Below are 24612 nucleotides of genomic sequence, written 5' to 3' on the forward strand. Positions count from 1 at the left end.
TTCGAATACCGGCCAATGCTAACCGAACCTTCACCTTCACAGGCCAAATCGATTAACTGGAGGCGCGAAATTTGTGAAATTTTAACGTTACAGAGCTCGTGTCTCGTACTCGTACAATTTCATTCGATCTTCTGTACTTTCTGTTTCGCGGAGTTAATCGATTTGGCGAATAAATGGCTCGTATCTGCGTGGATTCGGAAATAGGAAAATCAAGGGGATATAAAAAGAAAAGTACGAGTGGTTCCGCCGTGTGTGAATCACGAAAGAGGAAACGACGGATGAAGAAGAAACGATACCCTTGCTCCTCGGTCTCGGCAACGTCTTCTCGACTTGGCACTGAAGGAAGTTACTTAGCGACAAAGGGCGACCTCAGCCTGGTCATCGTCGGGTCGCATCAAAATAGGCCGAGCTTTGTCCTCAAGAACTCCTTAATAGGGACATAGTATTGGTTCTTTAAGGCCACCATTTCTGGTGTCTTGCGCAAGTTATTGAAAAGCGTCGTATCCGTCTCGAATACCATGACGATCACGATAAACAAGACGATGATCGTCAGCATAAAAGCTGGAATGAAAAGCCTCGTGACTCGAACACTCTTGTGCCTCAGTTTCGCAGCGTTTGAACGTCGACCGGATTGCCGCTGATGCTGCAGCTGTTGTTGCTGCTGCTGTTGTTGTTGTTGCTGCTGCTGCTGGAGACAAACTTTCGAGTTTTGAAGTTTCTGCATTTGTGGCACCGGGGTCACCGAGCGACTGTGCGGTTTGCCCGATGCATCCAATAGTTGGCTTTCCGACGACGAATGATCGAAAGAATCTCTAAAGTAATAGTCGTTAATTACACCTTCGTGCTGACCGGCTGAAACAGAAATTCCCCGAAACTTTTAGCGATAGTCGCAAGACGCGATCGTTATTCGTGAATGTTATTACGTATGAAGATAAACGGATTTATCGATCAATTTTTCTTTCATTTCGATAACTGATTTAATACAAGGTAATTAGGTACGAAAGGGGCCTCAACTCCAATTTTGTTGAATTCCCGACGTGTCGTAGACAGATGGTCCTGATTAACGCGCGCTTTGTTCCACGCGTGGAACGATCGTGCTTCAGAAATTATAACGAAAAGAAAACTGTACTTGTCAGATATTACGTTTACTCCAATACGTGGTTAAAAATGAAATTGCGTATGCATTTGCACAGGATTGCGATCCTAATAGTGGTAAACACGATCCTAAACTCCCGTGGTGACGATAGGTGTCACGATTACGCGGCGGAATGTGTGTTTCTCCCATTCGCCACCATCAGCCTGCTACCAACAGCCTTGTCGCGGAGTAGTCAAAACAATGGGGACACAAGGACGTAATTTTGTGTGTCCTAAAACAAAGGTAGAATTATATGTATATACGTGTGTAACCACAAGTAGAGCCGTTTGTGAATAAATAATATATATATGTCGGAGATGAGGGGACATCGGGGCCTTTCTTTTGAGATTTTTGGCAAGATCCCCGATACTTTAGTCTAGACCATTTATTATAGCTGTACTTAAATGATAAAACTTAGAAATAGTCGTTACGATTCAATCCTATTATGTTTGCCCGAGATTTGTGACAGTGGCCTTGGGCTCGAGGTGACGCAACTGGTCACCGAACGTTCCACGGTCACGGGATGAACGTTTTTACCTGACAGAGAAGTGCCAATATTGTAGGACACACGTTGTATTAACGATCAAACCCCGGGCAGGAGCAATGTCAACTCTACGCGGGTCTGCCTAGCAACGGCGGCTGGAATTTTGTTGGTATCCCCGGCCAATATGCAACGAACGAACGTGATCGTAAGGAGAAGAAAGTTTCCATCGGTCTTTTATTCTTGCGATTGCCTTGCAGAGTTTTCACGTCGTCTTTACGTGCGGTATTATACAGAGCGTCACAGCGAACGTTACTTTGTGCTTCGAAATATATTCTGCGTTTAACAAAGAGTTACCCTGTCGACCGTGGATTCGTTATCGAGCCTAAGAACATTGTCATTAACATCTCGAGTATCTAATCACCACGGTTATTTGTCAAACTTTGCAAAAATCATATTTATACCAGTAAATACAATCTCTATTGTACAACAACGATGGCTAGTCCGAAGAAAGATTCGTTACACGCTCCTAAACCTAACGCTAACCCGACATATATGTCGGAGATGAAGGGACATCGGGACTTCCCGTCTGGAATGTTGAGAAAAAGCCCAATACCCTGGTCCAGACTTTTACTGCAGCTACACTTAAGTAATAAAAATAAGAAATAGTTTTAATGTTCCAATCTAGCTTTATGACGATGGGCTTGGGCCCTAAGTGACATAGAACGTAGCCACTGTCACGGGAGGGACGTGTACCTGACAGAGGTATGGAATGATTATATGGCTCTCCTTAAAAACAAAGACTGACCCGAGAGGTAGGGGGAGGAATATATAAGGGCAGTTGCACTTGGATCTTTTTGCAGATAAGTTTTACTTGTACGTGGAGTAATTCGTGAATCACATCGCATTCGTCATCCCGTGGACCGTGGATTCGTTATCGAACCTAAGGCCATTGTCACTAGTGTCGCGCAAGCCAAATCGCCGTGATTGATTGTCAAGTCTGTGGTATCTATACTTGTGTTAATAAACCGTACCTTTGTTATACCATAACGATGGCCAATTCCAATGAAGATTTATCAAACGCCCACAACCCTATTCCTGATTCTTCTCCGACATACATCAAACGCCCACGACCCTATCCCCAACGTTAATCCGACATATGTATCTGTCGGGTTTACATTAGGATTAGGGTTAGGGGCGCGAAACGAATCTTCGTTTAGATTACACGTTGTCGTTATGTAATAGGGGAAACATTGACTAGTGCAAATACGATTATCATAGAACTGGACAAGTAACCGTGGTAATTAGATACTCGAGAGATTAATGACAATGATCCTAGGTTCAGTAACGAATCCGCGGTCGACGGGATGATAGATGAACGTGCTCACAAAATCTAAGTCGGACGCGCAATATTCACTGGTCGTAAGGGGTTACTCTTTTCGTCGATGAGATCGCGAGAAAGAAAGAATGAGTTTCCGTCCCGATGATGTCACAGAGGAAAACTTTGATGGGGTGTGTCAAAGGACACGAGATCATCGGATTCGTCGAGGATAGCCTTCGTTCAGAATTCGTGTTCGTTCAGAGAGAAAGGGAAATTGGCGTTGCTGCTAATTGGTCAATCTCCATATCGGTGGTTAGAAAAAGATGCTAGCCGCCCTCGAAGGAAAGTTGCTAGTGGGAGACGCCGTTCGTTGAAAAAGATAGGTCCCCCCTATCTTCCCGTAGTTGAGACAAAGACTGTTTGTTTGAAGGACTTTAGTCAGCTAAATCTTAAGATTTGTAACGGGCCCTCTGGCTAGCTGAACATGTACCGCGGAGACGCATCGACATCTGGCAATCATCTTGCTCGAAGAATAGGGTCTGCGTGTGGCGAGCCACGGGAGAGAAACCGTTGGAATGTTTACTGTCGCGTGCCGCCACAAATATTTCCCTTAAGGAGAGCTATAGAATTACTCCATACCTTTGTTAGACAAAGCGTTCATCCCGTGACCGCGGCTACGTTAGGCGACAGACTGTCGCCTCGAGCCAAAGCTCACTATCACTAATCTCGAACAATTACAATCGGATTGAATAACTACAATTGTTTAATTACAGCTATCGTAGACTCTAGATTACAATGTTATCCAAAATTCCAGAGGCTCCGGTGTTCTTTCATCTCCGACATATCTATTTATAAAGTATCATGAAAATTATAAAAAGACTTTGCTCCATTCCTTTCACCACGTGCTACTCGAAACTGTTTTGACTACTCCACGTCAGCGTCCCGTGTGCTCTTAATTCGGCCGCCGTAAGCCTGCCAGCGATCAATTGTCCGCAGCAATAAACCTACATAAGTAAGAATCCTCCCTTACTTCCCTGTGCTAATACTGTCGGTTAAAGTTGTTGCCAAACTGCTATAGTCGGTGAAATCTGGTATCGGGAATTTTCGGGCGTAAATGGGCCGTGTATCGAATATCAGCTACTAATTACTTTGTCACTTGTTTAGGTTTGTCACGCGTGAAATTTGTCCATTACAATTTGTCCTCTACCTTGTAGCAGCAACTATTGTAAGCAGTAAGCGGTAACGCATCGAATACGTTACAATACCTAGAACGTGCTTATATCTAGTTAGTAAATTATTAAAAAAATGAAGATTTACCGATTTCGAACTACTATGTGAAATTCGACTAGTCGGAGAGGAGTGGATGCTAAAGAAATTTCTGGCGATAATCATAAATTTCAAGTATCGAGGGAAGCGAATGTTTGCCACCTTTCAGTCGAAGGTAATTGCAGGTATTCTTGATTTTCGTCTAATTTTGGCTTCAAGAATCAGCCTTTAAATTTCTTGACATCTGACGCCGAACACCCTACGTTGGTAGATCACATGATACGACGATACGAAGCGTGATTACATCGATATCGTGTGAAGATGCGAGTACGAGTAGTCTGAGAAAGTGTGAGAACAGAAGGAACGTATGAATGTACGGAAAATGTATATGTCAGCAGTTTCTGATGTCAAGTAGGCAAAACGTATCTATAAATGCAGATGAAAAAAGCCTTGACTAATTGCCTGCGAGTCCTTTCCACCGATCTCAGATTTCACTTCTTTTGATCGCACTTTCGAATGGTTTGTCTTTTACGATATTGCAATTTAGTATAACGTTTCTTATAACGTCCACCCTTTCCAAAGCGCGGCTGGGACGATTCTTAGAATCTTAAGGTGGCCTTTACGGCTGCTGCTGTAAATTCTTCCAGATCTCGACGATTGATTCGTCGCTTATTAATCAATTATCCTTCGCCCGATGTATCGCGTTTGTCCGTACGCATTGATAGCGAAACACTCGTCTTCTACGTCTCGAGAGACGCGCCAAAGCTTTTTCATTCGAGTTAAGTGCCTTCGAGTAACATAAGGCGTGTCAATTGTCCTAGGGAAGAAGATTGTGACGTTCGAAGACCTGAAACATCCCACGCGACGTTATCCGATAAAAATCACAGATCAAACTCTATATCTGCCTACTCGTTAAAATCCATGTGGTGGATGAAAAGAGAGTTTTGCGTTTTGTCCCGGGACTACCGGTAGACTCGTCAGTAAGGCTATGCCCGGTAGTCCCTGCCTTGGACGTAGAGGGAATCTCGCTAGGTGAGGTATTTATATCATTCGCCCGTATATTCGACCGCTAGCGAGATAGACAGACTCGTTGTCGTCGTAGCCCTCTGGTGTTGGCGGTTGGTACCCGTGGATCGCCCGGGAGGTGTTGCGCCGCGTTGATGCCTCGATCTGTCGGCGTCCTATTGATACCGATCCGCTACATCCATAACACTGTATCGAAAACCGCCTCGTGAAACTTTCGAGTAAAAAGGGTCGATGTTTCGTCCGATCTCCTGTCTGCACGAACAATTGATAATTAATAGGACGTGCAAACGATGTTTGTAAAAATGGACTGTTATGGGTTTTAACGAGTAGGCGGATATAACGTTTGATCGGCTTAGATATGACAACACCAGATTATATACTGGTAGAGGAATGCAAATTAATAGAAATGAAAGAAAAGAGCAGCGAGGTATGAAGAAGCCCTAGAATCAAAAAAGGAATTAGTAAAAGAATGCATAAAGGAAAGAGAGAGAGAGAGAGAGAATGGGGGAATAGTCAGAAAGGGAAAAGAGCAAGAGAGAGAAAGAAGGGACTAGAAGAGGTGAGAAAAGGAGAGACCCAGATAGAAACAGGAGAGGAGCAAGAAAGGATGACAGTAGACTAAATTATAGAAGAAAGAAGAAAGAGAGAAACAGAAAAGAGGGGGGAAAGGATAAGGGAATCCAAGAACAACATACGCTACAGAAACACAGCCAAAGAAAAATGACCAAAGTACTTGGAAGGGAGGATGAAGTGGAAGGACAGAAGAATACTGGCAAGATTCAGATGCGGAAACGAGACCAAAGCAAGGGAATACTGAAAAGAAGAGGGGGAAGAAAGATGCAGACTATGCAGAAGGAAAGAAGAAGACTTAAGACGTGTAATAGAAGAATGTGAAATAACTGGAGGACCAAAGGACATAGGAAAAACGCTGAACGAGACTGGAGAAGGTTTAGCAGAACCGAAAGCAATAATAGAGAAGAGAAGGGCAAACGACAAGGAGGAGGCACAGCAAGGAGGCTAAGGACCAAAGTTGCAATAGTTTTTAGTCATTAATTGATAATTTATAGTTCCTAATTTTTAGATTTTAGCGGTAGAATAAGCAAGACATGTAAGAAGGGAATTGGATGTAAGAGATGTAAAACCGAAAGTTCGTGCAAAGCCGAAAGGCACGGACTAAACAATAATAAGTAATAAGTAATAAGATCTACGATTTTTATTAGAAAACGTCGCGTGGGATGGTTCGAGTGTTCGAATGTCATAATCTTTTTCTTTACCACTTGTACGAAGTAAGCTGCTGCCTATATATCGTTATCGATTTCAGGATCCCTGTGCACCCCGCTACGTAGGCTGACCTACTTTCGTTCGTGTAAGGATGTTTGCTCGCGCACAGGGGCATTTCGGCTAATTTTTATTCGTCAATAATTAAAAAACAAAACCGAATACGCAATTTTTCATCTTGAGTTTCATCTTATTTTCACTTCAAGAATCACCGTTTAAATTTGTTCACACACAGCTTGTATACACCTGTATACCTGTTTCGTTCAAATAAAGTGTAGCTATTTGTCTTTTGATCTCTAGCGATACATAATCACGTTCGAAAAGGGAGAAAGATATACAACAAGTATTTGTCGGCGTTCGATCTGGAATAAATAAAAATTTCCATTTTCGTTATCAAACTAGAGATGCTTCGATATAGTCGCCAAGGACACGCGGCAAAGACGGACTTGATCGCGAATCATAGAATTGCAAGATCGTCGACTCTCTGAACGCTGAGCGTTGCTAATTTAGGTTTTGCCGACAATCTGTTAATATCGGTTGTTCAGTTGCAAAGTGTTTTAAATATCGTCGTATGGTGGTGACTTAAGTATCTTAGGAACTGAAATATTTATTAAAAACACAACAGTTATGCATATTTTTTGTTGACAATTCTAGAAAAATACGAAGCTCGAAGAAACACGATATTTAAAAAATTGGCGCTACGATAATAATATAAGAATTAGAAAAGAAAAAAGGTATAACAAAACTAGAGCTGAGAGAGCAAAGAATTCATTATTGTGGATGATAAGGTTAGTAATGCAATAATTAGTTAAGCACAATTGATCGTATAATGTTTTAAAATACGTTATTTAGAATACGTTCCTCTAGATGAAATCTCTAAAATCTACACGTGCAGTGCAGTGTAAGAACTGGTCATAAAAAGGACCATGCCTTTTTACTTTTTACGTACAAAGACTCATGCCAATTTTATGCTCAATTCGATGCAATAAAAAGAAGAACGAAAGAAAAGAACGAGTACTGTCTAGTTTGATGTAATCATGTATATACAGTGGCTCACAAAAGTAATCGAACACTTATTACTACACAACATCTTCACAAACGTAACGTGCGCATTATACAAAACTGTAACGAGAGGCAACTTTCGTAATGACGATCAAACATGAAAACAATTCGAAAATGTACCTACGAGTTACAAGACACTTATTGCAAACGTACGCTGGGCGAAAAATTAGTACACAGCGGTAGCGCGGTAATCTTAAGCACGCTAAATGATGTAATTTATTAATACTGCGATTAATCGACCGTAGAGAAATTTTGGTGACATTTGCGAAACGTATGTTTGCATAAATACTACGCAACGTTCGGGTGACTCGTCAAAAATTAAAATAAATTAAATCGTGTTATTTCTCGCGGAATTCTTCAAAATGGTCAATACGATAAACTGATATAGGCGAGATGCCGACAAACGGGTGAAACGTGAACTCTCGCATCTGAAGAATATTTAGCGACTGAAATAAAAAGCAGTCGCAGCGCGCGTAACAATCCGCGCTTAGATACAAATGGGTTAGCTAGTTGGCAATCTGATAATGTCGCCTACGACAGAGGAAGACACGAAGAGAAGAATACGAAACGCTGTCAAGACCACGAGTGCAACAATGCTGTCAAATACGAAATACAGCTGTTGAGATATGTATAATTTTCTGTGCTGGACAAGGTTAAATGCGTAGTAGAGATACTTGTATGTGAATATCAGTGTGTGGAAGTATGTGTGTCCGAAGCGTCTCGAAAACAGATGAATGTAAACTCTTCGGTCGGTTAAGGTCCGTCGAAGAGTCGGTTAAAAGTCGTCAAAGAGTCGGTTTACGGTCGGGTATAGGAGAAGATGCTGAGACGCGTGCAAGTGTGTATCGATGAATATATAAGGAATCGTCCATGAAATAAATATATCATTGTTTTAATATTAATCCTCGGTATAAATTTAATGTTCCTATAACATTATTTCGGCCTCAAAGATCCACAATTCTCAACAACAGCCAAAAGCTTCCTACTAGCAACTTTCTATCGAGGGCGGCTAAGAAGACCCTTCCTAGTCCACCAACCTTCGTTTATCCAATCAGAAGCAATGTATACTGCCCTCACTTTCCTGACCAAAAATGTCATGAACAAATCCGATAGTCCCGTGTCCTTAGAACATTCCCAATAGAATCTGGTATACCTCAAGGTAGTGTCCTCGGACCCCTGCTGTTCTCCATCTACACTTCCGACTTACCTATATCAAACGAGATAACAATAGCAACATTTGCTGACGACACAGCGCTATCAGCTACCCACGCAGACCCGGTAATTGCCTCATCCACTCTACAGCGATATCTCGGCTCCATGGAAAAGTGGTTTCATAAATGGGACATCAAAATTAACGAAAAAAAATCCTCACATGTAACCTTCACGCTCCGAAAACAAACCTACCCCCAGGTCACCATCAATACTACAACAATTCCTAGCAGGGACTCAGTCAGATACCTGGACATGACCCTGGACAGGAGACTAATATGGAAAAAACACATCTCAGATAAAACGAAGCAACTAAAGGACAAACTAAAAAAATTCTATTGGCTCACGGGCCGACGCTCCAAACTAAACATACAGAATAAAATTACCCTCTACAAGACCGCAACAAAACCTGTTTGGACCTACGGAATCCAACTATGGGGAACAGCAAGTAACTTCAACATTGAAATACTTCAGCGTTTCCAATCGAAAGCGTTAAGATCCTTAATTGATGCACCTTGGTATGTTACCAACGAGACAATACATCGCGACCTCAAGATACCCACAGTCAAAGAGGAAATAACAAAATATAGCGACAGATATAGCAAAAGAGTGAACAAACACCGAAAACCCCTAATCACTGGACTACTTGATACGTCGGACCAGATTCGCAGGCTGAAGAGGCACTACCCGCTAGACCTAAACGCTAGATTCAATTAGTTATCTAAATTAAGTAATATTCACTTATTTATAACACTTACTTATAAATTATACTTATCTATAATAAGTATTAACTTATTATAAATAATCAGCCATGCCACTGCGCCACGCCAGAAAAATTACCGAAAATTCTCAACGCGAGAATTGATTGTAATTTTAATAAATAAATAAATAAAAAAAAAACGTTTATTGTCTCCCACGTGTTAGCATGGAAAGTTGGTTTCCTTCGCATCTGGTATATTCCGTTAGCAACTGTTTCGCGAGGGCGGCTAAAACCCTTCCTGGTCCACCAACCTGGTCTTATCATCCAATCGGAGACGGTGTCTACTGCCCTCGCTTCCTTAACCAAAATTGTCATCAACAAATCCGATAGTCTCGTGTCCTTAGACACACCCACCCCTTGCTTTCATCAGACACAGTATCGTCGGTAAGACTCACTTATTCCGTATCCTTAGAATAGTCGACATATCTTTACCGGTCTCTACCCTTATAACAGTCGCAGTGTAACTAAGTCTTACATAAGGTGGTTGGAGTGAATTGTGATTTGTGTTAATTCAGTGTGTATTACATTGTGATTGCTGAATTCGTAATAAAGTTTAATTAAAAGAAAATTAATAGTTGTGTTACGACTCAGCTATTTTATTTCATCAACCAACGCTTAAGTTTACGTGACATCGGCTTCGGGGTTTCCAGCCAGGGTGCGGATCTGGACCAGCTCAAATTGTATTCTTGCTTATAATTACACTTCTATTTAAATATTATTTTCTACCTTACAATTTATCCACGAGTTTCTCTGTTTACACATCGAATAACCTCGACATAAATGAACAGAAATTACCGTGACATGGCATTTCTCGAAATGTCAACAGTCGTCTGAGAAAAATCTCTCGATCGTCGCGAATACCCAACCCTCTGTGGTAGCATTGAAACAGCGAAAACGAGTGGACGATTGCTATAGTTTGCGAGAAAGCGGCTTGTAACGCTGTATACAGGCTGTACAGGCTATACAGGATACAGTTGGCAAGAACGTTCGAATACTTTCGTGAACCATCGTGAGTAATATTTAGTGGAGGAGCATCGAATAAAATAGGTAGTAGAAAAAAGGATCGTCTGGCGCGTGTGTTGTTAATTAGTGAATGAAAGAGAAACGATCGCCTAATTTACCTGTCCTTTGCCGTCGTTTCGTGGCTTCGACTCCGTTTCTAACGTCTTCGACGTCACTTGTCGCCGATGCAATGTAACCGTTTGCCGTTTTCGTGGTGGAAGCGATGCCGCGACATTCAACCTCATTCTCCTGACGAACGAGCATGCTTACCTGCTCGTTAGACCTGCGCAAGATCGTCTTACCGCTGTTAGAATCGAATGGACCGTCTATCACCGTCGTGATGATCGTTCCCGAATCGGCTGCCGGGAACACGTACGTCTCGTTCGCGATTTCTTTACCAGCTTTCAGCGATTCTGCCGCCACTTTCGAACTCTTTATGATCAAAGCGGTCGACCTGACCACCTTCGGACTCTTTTCGAGGGCGTTTATACGTTGCCTGACGACGTTATCGATGTTACGGCCGACTAACTCCTCCGAACCTATCACTATCTTTTGACTGTACAATGGCTGAGGTCGGTTCGCCGTGCTCTTGGGATATTTCATTCTAACTTTCGCACGATTTGTGGTGGTGTTGAAAGTGATGGTGGTGGTAGTGGTGGTGGTGGTAGTGGTGGTGGTGTTGTGGGTGGCTCTCACATGCGTATCATTTTCGTCTACTGCTAAACGAACAGAAAGAAAAAGAAAAGACAAATGAACGATCTAAGAAGCCAAAGAAGCGCCGATTCTATGTCGTTCTTTCTTTTTCTCTTCCCTTTCTCAAATAACGTGTTTACGACCGGCAACGTTTTCTATTTAATTGCCAATTATTCGATATCGATGCATTTCCATCATTTCCATCCGAATTACGATCAATTTCTTCTTAAAATTCCGAACCAAAGAGATACCACGCCAAAATAAACTATCGGCTTTTAGGGAACTCCACGTTTTTATCTTTTTCGCGTGTCACAAAGTATTTTTAAGCTGAAAACATTATGATTCCTTTAATTCGATCGTACCGCTCGATCGAATATAATTACTTTACTTACGCGATATTCTTTAAATAATTTCCGTTCGAAACGTGTTCGAAATATCGTCGACCGTTTGAATCAACGATTAGATATAAATAATGAATTTCTTGAAATTCAAAGCCACGGCGAGAAGATAGCAAACAAGTAAACGTAACGAATATGCAAGCGTCTATCGCAAAGTACACCGAATATTCTGTGAGGATACGTTTCGTATAATACGGGGTGGTTGGTAACTGGCGGTACAAGCGGAAAGGGGGTGATTCTACGCGAAAAAGGAAGTCGAAAATATGGAATAAAAATTTTGTTTTTAATTTTTCCATCGAGACAACGATCTACAGTGAGATCCGTTATAACGAGACGTGATAAAGTGCACGCGTACCGAGCCAAAATTCAAAGTGGATTTTCTCGAAAACAAAGCCTCGAACGAAAAATGTTTATTCTATATTTTCGACTTCTTTTTTCGCGTAGAATCATCCCCTTTCCGCTTGTACCACCAGTTACAAACCTATGGCCTATGTATTAGCTTCGGGCCAATATCGTTAATCCGACCGGCCATCGATTTTCACAGCGATAAATCTACACGCATAAGTAAATATTCTCTCTTATTTCTCCGTACTATTATCCTGCCAGTCGGTTAAAGACGTTGCCAGTCAAAAACTGTTATCGGTCAAAGCTCTACGGTCGATGAACTGTTCTCTACTCTACTGTTCGAGTATACTCGATAAATTTTCAAATTCAATTTTCTCGAAAACGGCGACGCGTTATATGAAGAAACTTTACTCTGTATTTTCTTCTTTCATAAGGAATCGCTTTGTACACGCTTATTCGTTGGCATATTGTTCAGCCGAATTTTGTATATCGCTTGAAAAGGGCTCAGAGTATAGCGACTATAGGCGTAGGTCTATGTACGTTTTAAAGACAGCGTGTGCACACGAACTTGGCGTAAAAATTAGGCGAAGTAAGTAAAACTGACATTTCTGTGCCGCCTCGAAGGACTTTCGCTCAGCAACGCATAGTACCTTTCGTGATATCGAATAAAGCGTTTATATGTTTGTACATTATATACATATTTGCTCTCTTTTATCGTAATTCATCGTCAATCATCCGTGTTAATTGTACAGCTCGGTGCATACATTTTATGAGACACATATACACATTCGCACATGCAACTGAGAAGACCCGTCTCTTACATTGTACATATCGATAAAGGAACCATGCGTCACGATGGAATGCACTTACAACACGCATGTGTAAATAAGCATAATTAATTTGTTTCAGATTTAAAAGATCATTTTTTTGTTACGATATCGTTATAGCTTATAACATATAGATGATCTTAGTAATACTCAAGAAGCCCTGTATCGTGATTCAGTCGACGAATATTTCTGGAGACAAAGCTTCGATCAAAGCGAGACGAATTCTCGACTGCGATACATTAGTTTCGAAATAACCGATCGTAAAATAAGTTTCTGTAAATGCGGAACGAGGAACGTTCGTGAAACTTTAGGTCATTTAGGTTGCTTTTCCCCGTACCTTTTACGATTCGTTGCCCATTTCCCTATTAAGCTTTTCCTCCTAGTTTCTTAAAACTCCGACTGTAACTTCAGCTTCCGTTGCTTTAGACTGAACTCTTAGAAACATCGTATTACTTATCGAATTATCTAATATTATCCAGTGGATTGCTGAGACTCTTTCGATAAGGGCGAATTATAACGACGTACGTAGATATATCCAGTTACGTAGAAACTCCGATAACCATACATTTTCAATCTATCCATCCACTTTCTAAATCGGTTACAACGACGTTTTTATGCAAAAATCGTTGACACAATCTTTGGTAAGAATTTCGCGAAGACCAGATCGAAAATATAACGTTACATTAATATTCGAACATAGCACTATCTCTGTATTGCCTTGTGTAAAAGGGGATGATTTAAATATCGCGTTGCTTATTCTACGACAATACGAACTACGTGTAGCTCGAAAGTAGATAAACAATTTCTTCCTCGTAATCTTTATATTATTTCTTTTTTTTTAATCTATATAAAATTCTTTATATCTTTTAACAATATCCGTAATATCTGTCTAATCGATAGTAAGAATCGTGTTATTTCAGGACAATCTTTCCCTCCTCTTGGCGATAAACTGCAAGCTGTCTTTTATCGAAATTAACATTCCTTCCTCCAAGTTTATCGATGTGTCGTGAAAATATCGGTGCTGATTAATTATGCTATAAAATAAATCTATTTCGCTATAGATTATAGAACGCCACGGCCGTGAAAATAAGATTTCGTTAAAAGAAAACCTATCGTACGATTAAAAGTTATCGTTAGGAAGAAACTGCTTTGGTACTTTCAAGCTACCACGTATGGCTTGTATTTTAAATAAAATAAGCAACGCGACACGTAAATCGCCTCCTGTTATAAAAAGCAACAAATACAAATAAATGGTGCTGTGTATAATGGTGCGAATATCGACGCGAGTAACCGCATATCGTAATTTCCGTTACCAAAAATATTAAAAAGTCCGTTCGGTTATCTAACGTGTACGCGATATTTAAATATTGTTCATATTGCAAGCAAGCGACAGGGTCGACACGCTTAAGAAATTCATTCAGCAACTATCGTACACGGTACGTTAAACTTTTAAACTTCGCAACAACGATTCGTATAACTCTCACTATGGTTTCGTCATATCGGACTAAACTGGATAAATCGATGTTTCGCGTTTCTGGATGCAAGACGAATGTAATTACAGGCTAAACGCTCTAACGGAGAACTTTCAAAAGAAATAACGAATATATGAAATTGCAAGAGACACGCACTGGTGAAAAGATTCGAATTGAAAGCTTACGGTATAAACCGCGTAAATTTCGAAATACAACTGCATAATAGAAACTTTTATTCGAGACGAAACGTATTTAAAGTACGCATCTTGTTACTTTTACTGATAAATAGAATTTCAATTAAGGTAGCTCGCGAGTAACAAATAAAACACACAGGGCAAGTCATTGGAATATGATAAAATTCGAAGAACTTGGAACTTGGAAAAATACATTGAAAGGAAATACTATGCTTCGATCGATAACAAACGATAAACTAACCGCGCTACGTGAACACGATTCTGTCCAAATTGCTATTTAAAATAAGAAAGATTGGGCGTAATATGGTACGTATGGGAATATATCTTAGGATATTACCGGAGCCTTTCAGCCAGACATAAAAATACTTGTATCGTGCGATATCGACGTCTGAGAGTAATATCGGTAAAGTAAGAAACCAATTGTGTACATGCGATCGATATGATATAACGGCAAACGTAATTATAAGATTATCGACTTGGTAATAGAGAAATATTCGTCGACTGAATCACGATACAGGGCTTCTTGAGTATTACTAAGATCATCTATATGTTATAAGCTATAACGATATCGTAACAAAAAAATGATCTTTTAAATCTGAAACAAATTAATTATGCTTATTTACACATGCGTGTTGTAAGTGCATTCCATCGTGACGCATGGTTCCTTTATCGATATGTACAATGTAAGAGACGGGTCTTCTCAGTTGCATGTGCGAATGTGTATATGTGTCTCATAAAATGTATGCACCGAGCTGTACAATTAACACGGATGATTGACGATGAATTACGATAAAAGAGAGCAAATATGTATATAATGTACAAACATATAAACGCTTTATTCGATATCACGAAAGGTACTATGCGTTGCTGAGCGAAAGTCCTTCGAGGCGGCACAGAAATGTCAGTTTTACTTACTTCGCCTAATTTTTACGCCAAGTTCGTGTGCACACGCTGTCTTTAAAACGTACATAGACCTACGCCTATAGTCGCTATACTCTGAGCCCTTTTCAAGCGATATACAAAATTCGGCTGAACAATATGCCAACGAATAAGCGTGTACAAAGCGATTCCTTATGAAAGAAGAAAATACAGAGTAAAGTTTCTTCATATAACGCGTCGCCGTTTTCGAGAAAATTGAATTTGAAAATTTATCGAGTATACTCGAACAGTAGAGTAGAGAACAGTTCATCGACCGTAGAGCTTTGACCGATAACAGTTTTTGACTGGCAACGTCTTTAACCGACTGGCAGGATAATAGTACGGAGAAATAAGAGAGAATATTTACTTATGCGTGTAGATTTATCGCTGTGAAAATCGATGGCCGGTCGGATTAACGATATTGGCCCGAAGCTAATACATAGGCCATAGGTTTGTAACTGGTGGTACAAGCGGAAAGGGGATGATTCTACGCGAAAAAAGAAGTCGAAAATATAGAATAAACATTTTTCGTTCGAGGCTTTGTTTTCAAGAAAATCGATTTTGAATTTTGGCTCGGTACGCGTGCACTTTATCGCGTCTCGTTATACTGTAGATCGTTGTCTCGATGGAAAAATTAAAAAAAAAAAAATTTATTCTATATTTTCGACTTCTTTTTCCTCGTAGAATTACCCCCTTTCCGCTTTTACGACCAGTTACCAACCACCCTGTATAAGAATAGCTATATTTCCTTTTAACGTGGCTTGTGTCGTTGCAGTTGATCTAAAGGTTATGTAAATCAGTAGCCGGAAGGATAAGACGAGTTGATCCGTGTAGTACTATCTATTTAGCGAATGATTCCGTTTTATTGGAATTTTCTGTTAGGTATGTGTATGGTAAGAAGGTGCAACAGAAGATAATTCATAAGAGGTTCCTGAAGCACTCCTGTCATACGCGTAGGATGGTCATCGTGGAGTTTTAGTCGCTAAGAGTCGACGCTACTCTGCTGTTACCGATTACTAGCAGCAGCGGAGTGTCCACGAGGATTTCTCTACGTGCAAAAATGAAAAAAAAGAAGGTACGTGTGTGGTGGTTCGAACGATGTCGAGATTCTGGTAGCTTAGAGAGCTTATGAAACGTCTAATTGGAAGGTCCAGTATGGTGTCTTGTACCTCTGATGCGACGGATACCTGTCTGAATAAGAAACTTGGCTGATGTATAACCAATCATATCCGTGTTCCTTCCGAGAGACTTCTCAGCAAAGCACAGTACACGCTTAAAGTCTATATTGATGCAATTAGTTAGAATTCGATGAACAGGAAAACTTGCATTCGCGTGCATTCTCTATTATTGTACGGGAGATCAGCTAAGAAACGATTCGATCGAATAGATCGTATGAAAGAAATCTGTAATTAAGATTCATATTTACTGTAAGCCATGCGTCTCGAATCAGCGTAAATATTCGATTGAATAAAAATCCAGAAGAAAAGACGAATGACAAAATTCTATGTACAAGAGAATTAAATGCGTGACTGACCGTTATTTCTTCTGCCATGAATTTCTTGGTCCTCCGAGACAGGTTCTAGAAGTGGTAAAGTGTTATCTGGACAATAAGGTGAACTGAATGGAACGCCGGTACTACCTTCTGACATTCCAGCACCGTCCAAACCTGCACTGTGACAGCTACGTGGCAAACTGGAATATCCTAAAAATTCCAAACTCATAAGCATCGTATCTAAACTGTTTTTGGTTAATTGAAAATACAAAACTGCCGATTTTTATACATTTTATACATTTGTAAGAATTTACAAACTGCAAACATGCACACAGGATGCAAATAATTTACAGAAATGTAGAAAATGTCAAGGGTATAATGGTCTCCCTAACACTTAGGTAAAACAATTTTCTATCTAAGCTCCGTTTTGTTCCTTATATTAGTAAAAATATAAATTCGCATAAAAATCTGTAGTACAATGTAAAGAACGTTTGAATAGCGATCAGTCTCCGTCTCCCTATCTTTTTTCTTTTCTATTCGTACAGCTACAGTGTATACACTATCGTCCACAAGGCATGGAACACTCAGCACGATTAGCATAAGTACGAATGGTCGTTGCAATTACAAAATGAAATTCATACTTATTAACCGTATATATTGTGAGAAGAATTGTAAATCAAATTATGCTTGTTTACTTGTTACAATTACATCCAGAATGTGGCATGGTGTTCTACTAAACTTGTAGTTTATCGCAATACCGTTACACTTTTGCCTTTGAAATTCCCATCAGGATGGATAAATCTGGCTTTTGCCACACTGTCTCTACTCTTTTTCCATCCTTGCTTGTCTACCCAGCCACGCGAGAACACCAAGAATGTTGAGAATTATCCTGACTTTCTTGCACGATCCTCTTCTCATTGTTTTCTTGTTAGTAATCGGACGTCGTTACAGCTTCGTTTATCGTAGAAAATCAGTATTTACCGGCAATTGATAAATCGACTGTGCGACTGAACAGGTTTGCTTGCACTTATACGCGCACCTTGGTAGATATTTATACAATTACAAAACAAAATACGAGTTCTGCATCTCATTTTGGGTTAGCATCGTTTTGATGCTCAGTATGCGCCCAATTTCTATCTATTTCTATCTATTCAGGTATTTGCGAAACAGAGGCAAGATTCGCATCTATTCCTCGCGAATATCTTGCTACGCTACGTACTAATTTCTGTATTAACACGTTGACTGCCACGCGTGTTTTCAACGAAATCTCCGTCAGGCCACGCGTACCAAACGATCTCTGCTAGGTGCTCCTGTAACGTCACTTCACATCAGAGATCAGGCCACACACCACGGACAGGATGACACCCAGATGTCTGCACATCCTTGGCGCGTACCCTCAATAGTCTTAAATACCCACCAGGGGTCTTGGAATTTTCATAGTTAAGGTCCTTCGGACCAAGCGAGTATCTCTTGTCTTGGATTCCCTTTTACGTTCATTGTCTACCACGTGTTAGCATGGAAAGTTGGTTTCCTTCGCATCTGGTATGTTCCGTTAGCAACTTTTTCGCGAAGGTGGCTAAAACCCTTCTTGGTCCACCAACCGTCTTATCATCCAATCGGAGACGGTGTCTACTGCCCTCGCTTCCTTAACCAAAATTGTCATCAACAAATCCGATAGTCCCGTGTCCTTAGACACACCCACCCCTTGCTTTCATCAGACACAGTATCGTCGGTAAGACTCACTTATTCTGTATCCTTAGAATAGTCGACATATCTTTACCGGTCTCTACCCTTATAACAGTCGCAGTGTAACTAAGTCTTACATAAGGTGGTTGGAGTGAATTATGATTTGTGTTAATTCAGTGTGTATTACATTGTGATTGCTGAATTCGTAGTAAAGTTTAATTAAAAGAAAATTAATAGTTGTGTTACGACTCAGCTATTTTATTTCATCAACCAACCCTTAAGTTTACGTGACACTGCCATCGATATTTTAGTAATGCGAGTCGCTCAAGCGGTGGTCTCGAGAATGATCTCTCGTTTCGTTTGTTCGCAACATTAAAACCACTAGCTGTTGTTGAATATAACGAAGGAAAGTGTGGTATAGATTATTCCGACCAAATGGTTTCTTATGCCACCACAATTACAAAAGGAATCGAATGGTACAGAAAACTCGCTGTTCAATTCCTTCTGGGAATTTCTGTTGTAAACGCTTTGACGATTTACAAAATCGCAACAAGGAAAAATATAAATATTAGGATATTTAGACAATTATTAGTTGGAAAATTATTAAGGTTGTCTGAAAATACAAAAGATCCTTATCTTCGACGGAGTCAGCATAATATCGCCGTTCGGAAAAACGATTCCGGAAGAAGCATTAGACGCGCGTGCAAACTACGTTATGCGAATAAAAGACGTCGAATGGACCGAACAAAGGCAGAAAAGAATTTGAAGAAAACAACAACTTATTGTCCAAATTGTCCCGACCAACCTCACCTACGTATAGAATGCTTTAAAGTTTTACATTCCAAATCATTTTTTTAATAAACCATTTTCGTATTTTTATTTTATAACGATTCAACAGATTTATTATTATGGAATATCTTTTCAAATACTTACGACGATCCCTGGCAAGTAGTCAAATAAGCGACACCCGAATGTGTTACGCGGCCTGACCATAAACTTTGCTGACACCCTAATACGGGTGTCGTGGCAGTCAACGTGCTAATAATTAATTTGAATTTACACGACACCAGGACGCTAGAAAGAAACGATAGATAGATACTAACTTATTTCGACGAGATCCTGACTAGGGGTACTGGGGGTAGCTGGCACACTACTAGCTTTTCTTCTAAGACACGTCGTTTGACATCGCTGTATGGGTGGTTCTTCCTTCCGAAGTGGACCCGTTTCCTCTAAAACTTCCTTTTCTGTCCTGCCAGTATATTTGAATTTCGTACCCCAGGAGAAGATAGATCCACCGCTTACAACCGGTGCATCCGATGCCCTAGGTAATCTAATCAGAAGAGAGTGTTCAGTTAGTGATTTACTCGGCTGTTTGATCGGTTTCGTCGGTCTCCGTACATTCAAACAGTTATATCAAGGTATGTCTCTGAGAGAATGAATTTCTTGGGAATATCTTCAAATTTTAGCTACGTGTTAAAAAGGATACGATGTTCGCGTAGCTAAAACTTAAGGAAGCCTGGCGGTACCCCGAGGTCAACGTATCGAACCTCAAAGCTTCTCCAAAATCAAAAGCGAATTGCTTGCGAATTTTTCAAACAGCTGATATATCGCGTGAAACTACGTTAGAACTTTTATATTAAAAAATGGACAGGCCCAGCGGTACCGTTTCTCAGATAAACGAGTGCAAATTACGCGATTTGATGAAGTTCTGGATGAATGTAAGGCATGCGTGTGCACAGATATAACGCTGCCATGCGTGTCTACGTAAAGGGCTGGGCTAGCGTGTTCAGTTTTTCCAAAAGGTTGCTTTCTCACTCGTATGTGCCGACCACATACAACAACATTCTCACGCATACGCTCTCGCGTGTTAAACATTCGCGAGCGATTATACTCTGAGACATACCTTAAGTACGATAATTATACACGATAATATCTGTATGTTACAAAAGTTCTTAAAAATCGAGCAGGCTGCTTGTATTTCAAAACGAAATATCCGTTGTACCATAAATAGCTTCCCAAGATTCGTATCATTTTTCACGTTAGGATTCGGTGTAACATTTTTTTCCATCGTCCTACGTCCTCTTTGTAGCTTCCATATAATAAAATCCGCGAAATAATAGTTTAAACGTTTGAAAATATAGAAAATTAAGACTAATAACGTTCTATAATGAAAACATAATACAACAACCTTTAACCCCTTGGCCTACACGCTACCTGCCGATCGCGCGAGCCATGATAAGCAAGAAGTTTGGTCGCCCTCCGTGCCATTCATCTGTTCAGCCGTGTGCCAGAACTGGCGCAAAATGTACGCTTCTTATGACATGGATATTTAGGGGCAACAAAAGGAATTGCGAAACAATAAACAACGTTTGAGGACAAATAGTGTTTTCAAGACGTCTAGGACGTGATCGTGATCAATTGATCAGTTGACAAAAACAGTTTATCATTTCAAAGTGGATAACGAATCACTAGAAATTTGTAAATTGCCACGAGTCAGACTCGTGGGTTCCGTTTATGGCAGAAATTCTTTACCACGAGTCAGACTCGTGGTTCTCGCTTATGGCACAAATACCTTACCACGAGTCTCGCTCGTGGTTACAGGCCAAAGGGTTAAATGTATTACCTTTTTGGTTATCGTCTTAAAGCAACAATGTTTACAAAGAAATTCGCTTTCAGAGTCACTTTAGGAAATTTTTCATAATTTACGAGATTTCGTAACTGTAAGCATATATAACATTTATCATAAACAAAGAGCTCGTTCGAGTTAGTGCAAATCATACTTTTGCTGGCAGAAAGATCGAAAGGGCCAAGTGACGAAAATGGTAACACGATCGAAGAAAGACACCCAGCGTAGCTATCTCGCGACATCCTCGGATCGGGGCTCTAATTAATAATGATCTTATGCGCGAGAGCTGGAAATACGGGTAAAAGGAAGGGAAATTGTACTTGTGAAGAATCGAATCTTTTGCAAATAGCAATCGAATTTTTCTAACAAGAGAAAAATTGGACAGAACCATAGACGATGAATGATAGAGAGTCCTTATAAATTTTATTTCAGCGTTTACGCTTGTACCTATTTAAAAATGATAACCCACAACAGATATGATTCTAAACGAATCGGCAACTTTTGCTTCAAGAATGATACGCGAGAAGACACAGTGCACCGGCTTTTTTTCCAAAGATAAGACAACATATTAAAGTTTCACGAGGAGATCATTTTATTGTATATTCCTTATACGAAATTTCTACGCTTCCTTGTGTTCAGTCGTATATGTGTATTATACAGGGTGGTTGGTAACTGGTGGTACAAGCGGAAAAGGGGCGATTCTACGCGAGAAAAGAAGTCGAAAATATAGAATAACAATTTTTCGTTCGAGGCTTTGTTTTCGAGAAAATCGACTTTGAATTTTGGCTCGGTACGCGTGCACTTTATCGCGTCTTGTTATAACGGATCTCACTGTAGATCGTTGTCTCGATGGAAAAATTAAAAAAAAAATGTTTATTCTATATTTTCGATTTCTTTTTTCGCGTAGAATCACCCCCTTTCCCCTTGTACCACCAATTACCAACCACCCTGTATATAGCATTGTGTTTATCTACGAATTTATAAATATCATTCCGTTATACACAGTTACATACATACACAGATGCACGGCTAGATGCACATAGTACTATATACAGACAAAGTTAGTGTACATTTGTGGTAAAAAAAAATCTTGGATCATTTTATAACTTCGTAATTACATTTTTACTAATCATTGACAAAAATATGCTTTTTCCTTGCAGCATAAAAGCTACGTATACAGTATGCGGTCCGTGATTCGTAGTACAAGTAGTGAGAGGGGGATTCGCGAGATTCTGTGATTCGAAATACGACAAAAATTGAAAACAAAATTTCGTTGAAAGCCTCGCTTTGCAGAAGATCGAGTTTGAAAACTTGTCAAGAATACGCGGACTCGTCCAATTCTCAACTAGACGGAAGCGGATAATCCATAGGAAATTATTTCATGTGAAAACAAGTCGAAAACGTAGAATACGTTTTTGTCGTTCAAGGCCCTGTTCTGAAAAAAAAAGTAGAGGACTTGTATAGAGAATGTTTGATCGTGAGATTTGTTGACCCTTTGCACTCGAGAGGCGACTTTCAGTCAGCACGACATTTCGAGAGGCGATAGTCCCTGTTTACGTTAGATTTCGACATCTCCAATTGACTAGAGTGCAATATTGGCTTGTAAATTGGTTCCTTAGCTCTTTGTGTTCTTTGTTAGGACGTGTAAAGTGTTAGTGTTTAAAATGGAGATAAAATATTTAATCCCATATCCCTCCGAAACTATAGTTCAACTATGGTATTGAAACAACGTCTCCAACGTTAGTTCGAATTCGACGATCATGGCAAAAGTATAATATTATAGTTTAGAAGCCCTAAAAAAGTGGTTTTCGGAAGTTGAATTAGCTGAAACGAAGATGAACTTGATTTTGAACTGTTGAAGAATGAGATTAATTATATCAAGAACGCATCTTGGTGAATGCTTTATAAGTTACCATACAAAAAAATACAGAAATTAATATTACAAAAGCATATTTTCAAAGATGTAAATATAGATGAATTATTAGAATATAATGTTTTTGTAAGTTAATTTCTATATGAAATCATTTTACACTAGCTGTAAGACACGCGTCACGTATACGCTAGATCATCCGGAGTAGCTGGTACACCCGGTCGAAAAAGTTCTCCAGTGCAAAGGGTTAAAAGTTATTCAACAACAAGTTACAGCTTGTTGTTAAATCCGTCGAATATATTTAAAATAATAAATTAGTATACCGACTATATTCGTTGATGCGCTCGTACAGTCTGTAAATCGCAAAGTAAGATCGCTAATGACTGGTTAATTAGATCGCTCATAATACGTTGAAAACTCGATAGATAACTCGATAGATAACTCTTAGATAACTCTTAGATAACTCGTCGATACTCAACTCTTTTCGATTGCGTCCATTTATTTATACTGGTCGGAGGAAAATTTGAATTCGAGTTTGCTCGACGGTTGCACGTAGCAGCGATGTTGTTTTGCCCGCAGTTTATTTGTTCTTACACTATTTGTATCCTAACGATATTGATACTCCGAGGTAAAACAACAACATGATTCGAACTGTCCTCTACTCACGTGCCGCTACAAAAATAAGCTCGAATACTGGGCAACTCTTCAAATTCGATTTTCTCAAATATTATGTTTTCGACTTACTTTCACACATACGGTAACCTCCTGTCGATTACCTATCCCTGTATAGTTGGCAATTAAACAAATTAATCCATACTTGTCAAGTTTTGAGAATCGATTTCCTCCAACACAGTTTGACTGTTCTTGATCTTCGTCGTATTTTCTCAGCCATAGAATCTCTCTGATCCCATTTGTACCATGAATTACGGATCCTATATGTAACATGTTATCAGATCTGATACACCTAACACCGTCGCTTTTCATTTTCTCTTATTTGTCAGGATACAAGCAAATGAGAGTAAGTTATCGTCCTTCGAGGAGATATTAGGATATAAGAGTGTCGTCTCAGGATCATCCGACATTACACCGTTGGTTTCGTTTTGTTAAACAAAACGACTAAAAAAAGCTAAGACGAAAACGCATACAGCCGTGTCCCGTAGCATGATCTTCGAATGATCTGGCCGAGCACAAGATCAAATTAGAAGCTGGCGTAAAAAGGCTGTTGCAGAAACAGAATTATTTTAACGTATACTCGTGATGTTCTCCCTTAAACTCGATACTCTTATTTAGGCGTAAAACGATCTCGTCTCCAACTCTCTTTGCTATAACCGAGAATATGCTTGCAGAAGCGTTGCAAATACATTTTCATGTTCTGCCGACCACGTCTCTGTATACTATATTTTTGATCACGCCCCATGGATATCCATTCTGCGTACTCTACATTGTACAATTATACAGGGTGGTTGGTAACTGGTGGGACAAGCGGAAGGGGGGTGATTCTACGCGAAAAAAGAAGTCGAAAATATAGAATAAACATTTTTCGTTCGAGGC

General features: G+C 39.9%; 1 protein-coding gene across 7 annotated transcripts in view; it reads right to left on the reverse strand.

The window, feature by feature from the left end:
• Positions 1-24612, reverse strand: part of LOC100741623 (FERM domain-containing protein 5) — a 58617-nt gene continuing 34005 nt past the window's right edge. For 3 of the 7 annotated variants that reach the window (XM_012384755.3, XM_012384753.3, XM_024367132.2), the window contains 4 exons: positions 19669-19895; positions 16922-17089; positions 10660-11259; positions 1-852 (listed from right to left, as the gene is read on the reverse strand). In XM_012384755.3, the coding sequence (XP_012240178.1) occupies positions 395-852; positions 10660-11259; positions 16922-17089; positions 19669-19895 (1453 nt within the window). In that variant the 3' untranslated portion in view covers positions 1-394. Of the gene's footprint in view, positions 853-940; positions 1368-10659; positions 11260-16921; positions 17090-19668; positions 19896-24612 lie in introns of those variants that run through there. The other 4 variants (XM_012384756.3, XM_024367131.2, XM_012384754.3 and 1 more) reach the window with 4 other exon arrangements.

Source organism: Bombus impatiens, unplaced genomic scaffold, assembly GCF_000188095.3.
Source record: "Bombus impatiens unplaced genomic scaffold, BIMP_2.2 scf_0296, whole genome shotgun sequence".
Taxonomy (NCBI): Eukaryota; Metazoa; Arthropoda; class Insecta; order Hymenoptera; family Apidae; genus Bombus; species Bombus impatiens.